Raw genomic sequence first — 14,158 nt, forward strand, 5'->3', positions numbered from 1 at the left:
TTAGAGGTAGTTAAAAATTTTCAAAATACCAAATAAGAACTGTTCGTCCATTTTTTCTATTTGCAGGCATGTTACAGTATATGATATATCCCAATTTTAACAGTGTTTATATTATAGATACTGTACCTTGAATAAAATAAAAGAGATGTATGGATACATTTAAATAACACAGCAAACTAACGAAGCAAATACAACGTTGTATCTGTTTGTCGTTTTCAGTCTATCCGAAAAATTAAAAGCTTGGCCAGGAATAGGCATCAAGTTGGCTTATTATCCCTTATTCGACTTAATAATGTCTAATAAGGGTTATAAACCAAATAGTCATTTCTACAAGCGAAAAATAACGGTTTCTTGTTTCTTAAACAGCTGGTTTCCATTTCTACAGTAATGGTGAAGGTTACTAAGTGACTGGACAAGATCTATAAATATAACGGATATAATTTGACTTTGTTATTTCTTTTGATCCATACGTTCCCCCGTTTTACAAAATGACACGTCTATTAAATTTACGATTATTTTCCATAATTTCGTTACCATTAGAAATTAGACATAATTAAATTAAATGTCAAACTTAATTTTCAAATTGACATTTAGTTGTGAAAAACTGTATACGTGTAAATTGTCAAATTTGTGATAATACTGTTACATATATACAAAGGTCGAGAGGACGGTAAAGACTGACCATTGTGAATACTATAAAACTGTCACATATATACCAAGGTGGAGAGGACGGTAAAGACTGACCATTGTGAATGTAAAGACTGACCATTGTGAATACTATAAAACTGTTACATATATACCAAAGTGGAGACGACGGTAAAGACTGACCATTGTGAAGGTAAAGACTGACCATTGTGAATACTATAAAACTGGTAAGATTTTACGTGGTATATTTTTATTTTTATGTATTTATATAAGAAAATAAGGAGATGTGGTATGATTGCCAATAAGACAACTATCCACCAGACACCAGAGTACAAATGACGTGGATGTAAGCAACTACATGTCATCGTACAGCCTTCAACGAGGAGTAAAACTCATACTCATACATTCATCCATTCATTCGTTCATTTATGTTTTAATTTATTTATCTATTTATTCATCTGTAATGCTTTTTGAGAAAACCATTTGAGGCTTTACCATTGGTCTACTAAATAAAAAAATGATTAAAACGGAAACAGTTTCATGGAATATTTATATTATATGTTATTGTTCATCATAGTAAAATAAGCTCTCATTCCTCTAGGATTAAAACACATGCTCAATCTGGTTGGTTTTTTGTGTGTGTGGTTTTTTTTTATGGTTTTAAACTTTTGATTTAGTGTTATTGGTTGAGAGCGCCATGCCGAATTGGGTATGTAATTCATTGACACCGTTATACTTTCATCTCGGTCGAACACCCATTGATTAAACTCACGTTCTATTCATTTTTGTCTTTTATGATAATTAAATCCAAAATTTCTTTCGTGAAATAGAATACAAAAATCACAAAAAGCAAAGGCATTTTTATTGCTGTTCTTCATTTAAAATTCACAATTTTTCCTGACTTTGAAAACAAATAAATGATTGCCAATGAGATAGCTGTCCATAGATACCAATGGACAAAGATGTGAACAATTATAGAATTATATGTCACCGTACGGCCTTTAACAATGATTAAAAACCAATACCGTAAAGTAAACTATAAAATGCCCGATATTATTATAGTTACACAGTCTATAAAAAACAAATGCCACCAGTAACAACTTGTTAGCTTTCAATGTGTTTTTTTTTTGTGCATTTATTTCAATCGTTCATCATCAATTTCTTCATCTACGAAAGTATTTACCTATGCATACACGTATTATTTATTTTAATGCTTATATTCTGCCATTGTTTGATTATTGTTGCAATATATGGGGTAGTTGTAATGAAAGTGGAATAAATGAATAAACTTAATAGTTATTAAAGAAATCTGATAAAGTCATAGTAGAAGCTGACATAATGACATCCTCTACTTTATTGTTTAATAGTTTGAATTGGCTGAATGTGAAAAAACGAATTCAATATCAAAAGGAAATACTAGTATTTAAATCATTAAAGGATATGGTTCCCAACTATTTACGAGAAAATTTTCATTTTACTGATAATCAAAATTATAATTTACATGCAGCTGATGAAAAAGTATTGAAACTTCCGAAGCCAAAAACAAATTTTTTGAATAAGCTTTTATATATTCTGGTTCTCAAATATGGAACAGTTTAATAAATGAAATAAAGATGAGTAATTGTATCTTTTAAAGCAAAATGTAACAACTTTTTCATGACGAAGGCAGATTAAGATGTTTTTTTTCATTAATATCTATATAAAATTGTATATTGTGTATGCTTATATCATTATAATATTGAATGACTGAATAATTATAGCCAACGATAAATCTTACGGGGCGATGGATCATATAATTATGATAAAGTACACAACAAAATATAATATACAACAAGTCTAAAAGGGTACAAAATCACCAAAAAATAATAATAAAAAATGAACAAATGTTAAATATTTCGGATAACAGATATCCTTTATCAGTATGATCACTATAATATTGTATGTACTTTATGTATACGTTATTATTTTGAGGATTCTCAGGAAGATTAGTTTTAACTAATGGCCGGATTATTTTCTTGAAATAAAGATTATTTAATTATTTATTCATTTATTTATTTATATCTGTTGTCCGGGTGAAACGTTACAGATTTTTCCTCAACGCCGTGTTGTTTTTATAAAGGAATGTAACACCACTACTAACCGTGTATTACTAACCCCATATGAAATATACACGGTCTCCACGCGGTCGCTTTTAACCAATGATATTCCTAGAAATGTATAGGAGGTAAGATAAGATAAAATATGTAACTACAACAGTATTCAAAACAGGAAACCAACGACATTAGTATTTAGACAAATATCTAAATATCTTGTTACAATGCTAAACCAATAACTTCTGCTCTTTGTTGTGGCTATAACTACATTGTATTTTGTACTTGCCCACAAATGCGTCTATTAGCATGTACAATTAATAATGAACAATGAAATAAAATACAAATAAGACAACATCGGAGTTAAAAATTGATACCTTTAAAACAAGTCATCTTTCGTGAAAGACATAACAGCATCATATAAGATAAAATCTCAACAATTAAAGTTAACATCAATCTAATTGCACACGCAAGCTTAATTTTCTAAGATCGAAGACCTGTAAGTGTACATTTCCCTCAACAGCTTTTCACTAAAACTGTTCATATGTTTACTAGTATGTAAATGTGATCCTCTGTTCTCATATTGTTATTGAAAAATTCAGCATTATTTACTTGTATTTCAGCATCATGAAGGTGGAATCCGTAACCCTTATCATCATTTTTTCTCTGATGTACAACGTAGACGCTAGACCTACACAAAGGGTGAAAAGGGTAGGTCTTTTAATATGGATAAGCATGTTTTCTTGTACATTTTATGACATTGACATACGAAATATAAGTTGTGAAGTACAGTCATCGATACGAGTGGTCGACGGCATGACTTTATATCAGCAAGTTATGTACAATGCAATTGCTTTCAGTAACTTCGAACATCCTTTGGAATGAAAAGTTAAAATACATCTAATCAAGGCATACTTGTAGTAACTTAAAGCAAGTACATTAATATAATTACGTACTTTTATAGATATAATACCGCCCTATATTCTATGCAAGCATTGCTTGTGTTCATGTTTGTGTGATTGGGAGTTCGTGTTGCTTTTGCCATAATTCTGTATTTTTTTTTCTTAATGTCTGTGTTGCTTTTATTGGTTCATGTTTGTATATGATAAGTCCAGGAAACCATATCTGATCAAAGGAATTGCACAGACGTTATGTTAAATGTTTAATTTTAAAACACAAAATTACTATAAACGTATAAAAATATGATCACCATAGAAATAACCTATTTAAACACATTCATTTTTCATTTTTGGGGCAAAAGGTATCTCCACTTTTGTAAATATTCAAATTTCAAATATTCGGCGTTGAGCGTTCCCGGCGAAGGTTAATCCAGAAAAGCGATTCGGACGCATGGACTTTACAAAGAGTTGTTTTCCTTATTTTGTTGTTCGTTCTAAATTTCGAGTCAACAGTAATTTGCCGATTAATTTCCCCATTAATCTGTTAGGAAGAAAATAAATACATATAAAACAAAGACCACGGGAATCGCATGAAGTTCAAATTTTTGTTAATTTCATGTATGCCATCAATCCTATTGGAGTATGACTGTGTAATTTATTTTAATAAAACGTATCTTTTAAAGTTAATTGCATTGTGAAAAACGTTAATTATCAGTACCTAAAATATCATTTCAATGATGTGTTATCAATTATCCAATTGTCGTAATTAAACACAATCCCATCCTCTTTCCCCCGAACGTAACCGACCGCATTAGACTTATCATCGGATTTGACCTAACATGCACAACACGACGGGTGCCATATGTTGAGTAGGATTTGATTACCCTTCCGGAGCACCTGCAATAACCGCCGGTTTTTTGTTGGGGTTCGAGTTGCTCAGTTTTTAGTTTTCTATGTTGTGTTTTGTATACTGTTGTTTGCCTTTTGGTCCTTTTCTTTTTTTGCCATGGATTTGTCAGATTATTTTAGACTTATGACTTTGAATGTTCCACTGATATCTTTCGCCTCTAGCCGTATGTAGGCACTGGGTGGATACTTCTTCATTTAAATTTATATCGACGTACACTTTTAACTGTCTAACCATTAGGCAGGTTCGTTATTGACTTTATATTCAAGGAAATAAACTGTAACGATAAATTGTTAAGTCTTTGAGAAAATGATAATATCATATCATATACAATGGCACTTGAAATCAAATACATTTCTTTTCTTTTAGGGGCTGTTTGGAAGTCTGTTTGATGCATTCAAGAGTCAAATGGGGTAAGAATACAAGCATCTTAATCTGTACATTAAGACTAATTATCAATGAGACAAAACAACAAGGAATACAAAATAACAACATATTGCTTAAATATGAATTGTGTTAATTAAGTATCCTGGCTTACGATAATTTATTTTATTCTGACAGACCGTCATTTCAATTGTTCTTTACTTCTCGTTTTTTAAGAAAAAAAAGAAAAAAATAATGTTTCGTTATTCTTTAGTTATACTTCTGAAGACAACATGAGTTAAAAACAGAATAATGTTAAATAGATGTAACTGGGACATTGGACCGTTTATTGCACAAATACATCAAGATCTTTCTTCAAAGTTGTTTTCAAAAAATGATTTCTGATTTTCCTGATTTAAGGGATGTCATAGAAAAGACCAAAGCTATGAATAGTCAAAGCGAAAATGATATGGATAACTTAAAAGATAAAATGGGAAGCAGTTTAGAAAATGCTTGGGAAAAAACTGGAGATGCTTTTGGTAGCCTTGGAGATAAAATGGGAAATCTTGGAGACAAAATGGGAAGTGGTTTTGAAAATGCGTGGGAAAAAACTGGAGACGCTTTTGGTAGCCTTGGAGATAAAATGGGTAATCTTGGAGACAAAATGGGAAGTGGTTTTGAAAATGGTTGGGATAAAACTGGAGACGCTTTTGGTAGCCTTGGAGATAAAATGGGTAATCTTGGAGACAAAATGGGAAGTGGTTTTGAAAATGGTTGGGAAAAAACTGGAGACGCTTTTGGTAGCCTTGGAGATAAAATGGGTAATCTTGGAGACAAAATGGGAAGTGGTTTTATAAATGCTTGGGATAAAACTGGAGACGCTTTTGGTAGCCTTGAGAATAAAATGGGTGATTTTGGAAATATGATGGGAGGTGGTATGAAAAATGCTTGGGATAAAACTGGAGACGCATTTGATATTCTTGGAGACAACATGGGAGATGCATTTAGCAATAACTTTGGTTGGCCATAATACCACTCATAAAAATATTTGCAAATCTTATTATAAAGATACACCTTAAATACATTTTAATTTCCGAATAGTTGAATAAAACATATTATTACAGTTTTATGTCATTCATCATTATGTGCTATGTATGGTATGCAAATACTAAAGAGCCTTAAGCTTACTATTGATATTCTTTCAATTGAAGAATTCAATCTCTCCCAAGTGTTGGGTATATTTTCAAAGAATATACATCATGATCAACGACAAACCCTGATTTAGTCTATTCATTGTGACGAGTTATTTTGTAACTTTTTATGCATAAATGGTTTTATAACTATACATCCTTATTAGCTTTTTGGCGTTTATAAAATGAAACTTGTTTTCTCACACTATAATACACAAACTTTGTAAAAATTTACGGGTGTTGGACTCTACCTTGTCTACTATTCTTAATGCCCACTTCACATACACGGTCGCACAAATTCACAGATCCCTACGATTTGGCCATTTTTACGTGTTGTAAGCAGTTATTACGAGCTATTTACGGTTTATACGGATGTTTACGAGTTATTACGATGTATTTACGGATAAATTCCACATTTGTTACGAGTTGTCAGGGATAACTACGAGCAACTTACGGACATTTCACGAGCTTTTTACGGATTGTTACGAGTATATAAAAACATCCATCGAAGCTTTTACGTATTGGTTACGGCATGTTTACATTACGAATAGTTACGAGTATTAACGAGTCCTTACGATTTTGCAGCTTTTATACCTTTCCCAAAATCTTAAACAATACGTAAGAATACGTAAAGTATACGTATAATTATACTCGTATGGTACCTGTAACAACACGTATAATGCTCGTAATCACTGGTCACAATCCGTAAAGCCATCGTAACACGACCCAAATGAAATCTTAGGGTTGTTTGCTCTTCTTGTATTTGAATTTTTGTCAGATATACGGAATTCTCTAGTTTTATCCATGTATTAATAACTGGTAATAACTGGTAACAATCCGTAAAGCCATGAAAAATTTGACTGCTAACCCTTATATTTCTCCTCCGTGATTTTATTAGATATAGTTTGAAAAGCCATATTTGAAAATCTCATAAAATTCTTGTTATTTTTTCATAGTTTTTGAAAGAAAAAAGGTGTCAATGTTATATGTATGTATGATCGTTTATCACTCGATATTTTGTATTTCAATCATAGCCTGGGAAAATGTCGGAAAGCATGAAGAAAATAAAAAAAAAACGTTATTTCTGTTTTAAATATTTATCTTAGGTCGGCAACACAGTGGTCGGAAAGCAGAAAGATGATTAAACAACATGATTTTTCTATTTCTATTCTATAAGAGTTTAAGAAGTGATTGATTTGATAAATAAAATGTCTACAGTTAATACTTGACGTTTGCGTTTATTGATATTATATTTTAAATTTCCAGAAAAGATTCATTAACAGGAATGTATGTTAATAATTAAATTTCGAATCTTTTTTTTTTAAAGTTATAGCATCTAAATTTTTCCAATATCTATGATTTTGAAAATTGTATTCATTGTGTTGACTAGCTATCCTACACGTCTTGGTTCATTTACATTATATATTACCCTGTTCACACGACACACTATCGGTAAATGCGTTCAAACAAATTCCGGATTAAATGGCAATTTTTTTTTTTAAAGCCAACGTTTTTTTTGGGTTTTTTCTGTGAGTAATATCTTTTATTTTAAATCACCTAGAATACATAAACCCTAAGCAGTCCATGGCAGCTGACAGAGGGGTCCCTACTTTCATTTAATATATCCCACTTGCCAGGGAAAATACAAATGGGTTAAAAAAAAGAAAAACTCTATATAATATATATTCAACAAGTCTAAATTGAAAACAACGTTTAATCATATGATTGCGTTGGATAAAAACCGCAATTTTTATACGTGTGCATGCAAAACAAATTTCGTTGTAGAGGGTTCTAAATACAGCACAAACAACATTTTCCAAAAGACAAAAAAAGTGAAAAAGTATATTTTAACAAAACGCGTTTGACTAACAGGTCGAACAACTGATGTTCTTAAACCCTGCTGACTGCCATTGACGATTGTCAAATAAATTGATCACAAGATGTAACAAAATGGATCTTTATATTAATTAAATACCAAACAGAAAACAATAAACTTGCGGCAAAGATGGTAAACCACAAACATGAGGTGCTAAAATTTGTACACCATATCCGGATTTCGACAATTAATGTCTCTTCAGTGATGTTAGGGATCGAACATATTCAATATATATATATATATAAAACAGCATCTGTTTATAATTAGTTACTGTATTCTTCCCTCGATTCTTTACACTTTGAAATCTTGCATTTTCATATAATTTTATAAAAGGGCCTTTTAACATACAATTATAAAAATATATATAGCCGTGATTTATATTGTTTTCTTTCTAACCATTTGCACTGTTTGAAGTTCAATCCGAGCTCGTGTAAATAATAGACAACCAATTATGAAATCTTTTGTTATTTAAATTGTGTTCCCTGTTAAATGCCTGTTAGATATTGACATAGCCAAAACACGTGCTTCAATCACCAGAATTTTCTATGAAGGATTATTTGAGAAATAAATGTATGTACACTTATGAAGAAACAGTCTGTGGTGAGTAAAACATTAGTACAAAAAAGTAATACAATTATATAGTATGTAATATAAACAAGTGACGTCAAATTCGACTATTAATAGTGATTACAATATTTGAGATAAATGTTCAAGTTTGTCTATTCCGAATAAGTTCTTTTTGTTTGATTTAGCGATCATTTTGATAAAATCATTCATATCTTTCTTAAAAATACGGAGAATGGATGTTTCATTAAATATTGTTTTGTTGAATTTAATGTCGTTCCGACTTTTCAATTCTAAATTTTCCTGAAAAGACTATCAAATTTCCAATATTTATTTGCGTTTTATCAAGATCTTGATTATATCCAATAATCATGTTTTGTACCTCAAAGTTAAGCGTTATATCTATACACAGAGATAGCAATCTTTTTATTTCTTCGATGATTCTTTGAATTTTACAACAATAATAGAATAGATGCTCTTGGGTTTCAAAAAAACTTGCCTCATAAGTTACATAGGCCATCGGACTTTCGCATTTTGAAAATTTAAATTAGTGTGATGAATATTATGTAGTGATTTCCATTGAAATTGTAAAAAATTGTTTGATACAGGCAGCTTGTGTAGCTTTTTCCAAACTGATTGCGGGTCTAGTTCCGTATTAAATGTTCTGTTCCATTTAATTTCACATTTTGCACTAGTACATTTATTTAGTATTTTTTGTAATAATTTTAATTGAATTTTTTCTGGGGGTTTAAAATTTCTTTTCGTGTCATATATTTTGTTATTCTGGATTTTTATGTTCTTCAAATTTGTTGGATTACCAATGGCTCTTCTAAGTTCGTTAATCCAATCAGTAGGGATTGATTTCTTTATTAGATTGTATTCGCATATCCAGTTACGTTTATCTATTAATTTATCAAATATTGTTTTATTACTATAAAAGGTTTCCGTTTCGATATTCCAAACATCTTTAATTTTGGCGATATGACTTGGTAAAGAAAGGGAAGAACAAAGGTTTCCCTTTCCATTTTATATTGTTGTTACCAAATATATTCTCTTCAGGTTGCACTTTGTAAATATAGCTGTTTCTCAAACCACGCCTCTTTTGGGGAGATATATAATATTCATAGATAATTAATTTTGTTTACGTACTGGTTCCCAGATATGATTTCTATGTTTCATCTCGTAGAGACATAACTTGGGAATGTTACCAGTAAATATGCATATGCATAGTGGTCAAATTGAAATCTGTAGAAAACCTAAAGTTAAGGTAGGGGTAGTACAGAATTTTAGTGTAAGTTTAAACTCTTAGAAGTTCGGGGCATATAAACGTTGAAAATATGCCGCACAGCCCTATATTTTGACCTTTGAAAAAAACAGTAGTGCATATGAACTTTCCATTCTAGGATGTAATTTTTTTCAAAACTTCATAGTAAAAGTGGTACAGTTTTAGCCGTAAAAGGAGTTCCTATGGGAAATTGCATTGTCGATATTTACAGAAATGCAACCTTCAATGATACTATGTTTTGAATGATCGGTCATTTAACTGTAAAATTCACATCATGCGGTACTTAATATTAATTCCATTTAGATCTTTAAAGGTACATATAAAATATTCCATTCCAAATTTTTTGTCAAAATGTTTTAGCCAGTATTTGGCAATTGCATTCCAACTTTGTGTTAGACTTTTTAAGATTCTACAAATTAATTCTATATGTTTGCTTTTTATGAAACTTTCCAAATTAATCATTTTGATCCCCCCTAAATTTTCTTCCAGACAACATAATTTTCTGTCAACAAGGCTGACTTTAGAGCCCCAAACAAAATCTCAGAAAAGCGAGTTTATTTCTTTTTCACATTCATTATGTATACCCATCATCTCAACCTCGTATCCCATTGGTATCGGTATTAATTGGGTTTTTATAATCAATACTTTACCTCTGTAAGTTAAATTTCTTGTTTTCCAAACGTGAATACAGTTTTTTATCTTGCCAATTATGGAATCCCATATTTTACTGTTATTAATATTATAACCATGGTGGACCCCTAAAGCGTTTATGCTATCCTTGATACAGGATATTTTTTTTGAATCTTGGTTTCTTGCCCTTTAGCATGCCTCCCAATAAACAAACCCTTAGTTTTATCGAAGTTAATTTTTGAGCCGGAGGCCTTTTCATATATTTCCAATGTTTGGATTTGTTGTATAAGTTGTGTATCGTCCGCAAACATTGATAATTTAGTTTCAATATGGCCGTTTTCCGTTGGTATTTTAATTCCCTGTATTTCTACATTTGCGTGAATGGCACACGCCATTGGTTCCGTTTGTATTATGTATAAAAAGGGGGCTATAGGACATCCTTGTCTTATTGATCTGCTTAATGAAAAGGATTTAGACAGAAACCCATTTGTTTTAATACAAATGTTGGCATTTTTAAATAGCATTTTTGTCCAGCTACAAAAATTATTACCAAAATTGAAACCCTCATTCGAATCTATCAAAAGCTTTCTACTGGTCTAGAAATATAATTAATCCCTCCATATCCTCATTTTCATATTCAATAATATCCTGTAAAGTCTATTTCCAACACTTATATTTCTTCCTTTTACAAATCCCTTTTTGATCCGGGTGAATAATTTTATTTAACAATAGTTTAAAGGGGCACTAGCTGTCAAAATCATATTCACCGATTTGACTCAAATTCTCATATTTGATTTATAAAATACTAAAACACATATCCAAATTATAACATGTCTTAAATAAACAGTTATTAATGCATATACTAGATAATATATATCAGAATTTCGTGTGTATTTTAGTCTAGACGCCATCTAATTAACTATCGAGATGACCCCGAAAACTACCGACGGTCACATAACAAGTTTTTAACATAAACATAGATATAAATAGAAATGGTCCTCGTGCCAATGAATTTTTCAATGTTTGTTTGATTTCGTGTTTTAGGTAAAAAAATAAGTTAATTTTCGATTTTACCTGCATAAGAATGATTGTTTTGTGGATCGAACCAGTCAATCAAATGATGTACCTTTGTTTCACTACATTCCGTCGTCGTCGTCGGCGGCGGCGTCCACAAATATTCACTCTGTGGTTAAAGTTTTTGAAATCTTAATAACTTTCGTAAATTATCCTGGATTTCTACCAAACTTAGACTGAAGCTTGTTTATGATCATAAGATAGTATCCAGAAGTAAATTTTGTAAAAAAAAAAAAAATCCTGTTTATCCGTATTTTACTTATAAATGGACTTAGTTTTTCTACCAGTTAACATTACATTCACTCTGTGGTTAAAGTTTTTAAAATTTTAATAACTTTCTTAAACTATCCTGGATTTGTACCAAACTTGGACAGAAGCTTGTTTATGATCATAAGATAGTATCCAGAAGTTAATTTTGTAAAAAAAAATCCGGTTTATCCGTATTTTACTTATACATGGACTTAGTTTTTCTGCCAGTTAACATTACATTCACTCTGTGGTTAAAGTTTTTAAAATTTTAATAACTTTCTTAAACTATCCTGGATTTGTACCAAACTTGGACAGAAGCTTGTTTATGATCAAAAGCTAGTATCTAGAAGGAAATGTTGTAAAAATTTATTTCCTGTTTTTCTGTATACTTCTTATAAATGGACTTTTTTCTTCCAGTTAACATTACATACAGTCTGCAGTTAAAGTTTTTAAAACATTTATTAGATTCATAAACCATCCTGGATTTTCTTTTCATTAACTGTAAATCTATTATGTGCATTCCCCTGTCATACTGAAAACATAGACAACAGCAAAAGTAGGCGAGACACTGGGTTCCGCGGAACCCTTGCGAATTTTTGGTTTATAGCTCTTCATCTTTTTAATAAGCTTTGGATTTTCAAATATTTTGGCCTCGAGCATCACTGATGAAACATTCATTGTCGAAATGCGCATCTGATGCAGCAAAATTGGTACCGTTTATGTTATTACTACCACTGGGTCGATGTCTCTGCTGGTGGACTGATAGTCCCCGATGGTATAACCAGCCCAGTAGCCAGTACCGAAATGAAAATACGGATTTTGTGCTAAGTAAATTTGCTGTTACAAAATTTTTTAAATTATTTTGAATTAAGAAATATATCTCCCTCATGCAAAGCTCTGATTCCTTGCCCGGATTTGGATATATTTTTGTCCTTTTTGGTTAATAGCTCTTCATCTTTTTAATAAGCTTAGGATTTACAAATATTTTGCCCTTGAGCCTCACTGAAGATATTGATTGTCGAAATGCGCATCTGGTGCAGAAAAATTGGTACCGTTTATGTTATTACTACCACTGGGTCGATGCCTCTGCTGGTGGACTGATAGTCCCCGAGGGTATCACCAGCCCAGTAGCCAGTACTTCGGTACTGGCATGAAAATACGGATTTTGTGCTATCAAATTTTGCTAATTATTTGTTGAATTAAACAATCAACACAGAGCTCGTGAAGAATGTAAAAAAATAAGTGAATTGAACGGCGATATGTTTTTCTATGCGTTCCCATGTGTTTAATAAACTTTTCAATAACTGTTGTTAAATGATTTTGTGTATTTAATTTGTTCTTTAAGAATCAATTATCACTATTTACCTTCCAGTGCACGTTTGTTTACATTCTGTCATCACGGTTTTCTCTCGCACTTGCGCTGTGTGGTGGTAGAAGTTCTAACGAGAGGTCTCGTAGTTAAGGCACGGAATACGGGAAAATATCGACGAATTAGTATACGGGAAGACAATTCAATAGCAGTACATTTCTGAAGATTTTGATAAGTTAATGGATTTTCTTTCACAAGAAAGTTCATGTACACTTGTTTTATAATACAACTTAGCCATTCAATTATATAAAACATATTCACAACTTTTTTTTTAATTTGAAGTTTCATATAACTTTAATTGATAGACATGGGCATATTATATTACCGCAAATCTCGTAGAAATTCAGTTTTACCTTACAGCAAAAAATTTATATCAAGATTCGCATTAAAAAATACTAATTTTTAACAATCTGCCGTATATTATCGGTATTGAAAGAAATACATGGTTTTATTGTCGAGCCTGCGACTTTTGTCGCAGAAAGCTCGACATAGGGATAGTGATCCGGCGGCGGCGGCGGCTACGGCGGAGGCGGCGTTAGCTAACTTCTTAAAAGCTTTGTATTTTAGAAGGTGGAAGACCTGGATGCTTCATACTTTGTATATAGATGTCTTATGTTACGAAGTTTCCGTCTGTCACATGTCCATTGTTCATGACCTCATTTTCATGGTTCAGTGACTACTTGAAAAAAAAGTTTAGATGTTTGTAATGTTAATTTCTCTCTTATAATGAGTAATAGGATAACTATATTTGGTATGTGCGTACCTTGCAAGGTCCTCATGCCCGTCAGACAGTTTTCACTTGACTTCAACCTCATTTCATGGATCAGTGAACAAGGTTAAGTTTTGGTGGTCAAGTCCATATCTCAGATACTAGAAGCAATAGGTCTAGCATATTCGGTGTATGGAAGGACTGTAAGATGTACATGTCCAACTGGCAGGTGTCATCTGACCTTGACCTCATTTTCATGGTTCAGTGGTTATAGTTAAGTTTTTGTGTTTTTGTCTGTTATTCTTATA

General features: G+C 31.6%; 1 protein-coding gene across 2 annotated transcripts; it reads left to right on the plus strand.

Annotated features, from left to right (window-relative positions):
• Positions 1 to 592: 592 nt before the first annotated feature.
• LOC127718912 (heterogeneous nuclear ribonucleoprotein M-like) lies at positions 593 to 6,027 on the plus strand. 2 transcript variants are annotated; one of them, XM_052225007.1, is made up of 4 exons: positions 593 to 872; positions 3,359 to 3,446; positions 4,911 to 4,954; positions 5,325 to 6,027. In XM_052225007.1, exons 2-4 carry the CDS (start codon positions 3,363 to 3,365, stop codon positions 5,932 to 5,934), a joined length of 738 nt encoding a protein of 245 aa, XP_052080967.1. In that variant the 5' UTR covers positions 593 to 872; positions 3,359 to 3,362; the 3' UTR covers positions 5,935 to 6,027. The 2 variants fall into 2 exon arrangements, with proteins under 2 accessions (XP_052080967.1, XP_052080968.1); XM_052225008.1 differs by having other exon boundaries at positions 593 to 838.
• Positions 6,028 to 14,158: the final 8,131 nt, after the last annotated feature.

The sequence above is a fragment of the Mytilus californianus genome, unplaced genomic scaffold, assembly GCF_021869535.1.
Source record: "Mytilus californianus isolate M0D057914Y unplaced genomic scaffold, xbMytCali1.0.p SCAF_10, whole genome shotgun sequence".
NCBI classification, from domain to species: Eukaryota; Metazoa; Mollusca; class Bivalvia; order Mytilida; family Mytilidae; genus Mytilus; species Mytilus californianus.

Bases quoted from the DNA above. Each gene is read 5' to 3' on its own strand.
- LOC127718912 (XM_052225007.1), top strand. From the start codon at position 3,363: ATGAAGGTGGAATCCGTAACCCTTATCATCATTTTTTCTCTGATGTAC. The intron at 3,447-4,910 runs GTAGGTCTTTTA...CTTTTCTTTTAG, and splicing joins CTACACAAAGGGTGAAAAGG to GGGCTGTTTGGAAGTCTGTT. The intron at 4,955-5,324 runs GTAAGAATACAA...TCCTGATTTAAG, and splicing joins GCATTCAAGAGTCAAATGGG to GGATGTCATAGAAAAGACCA.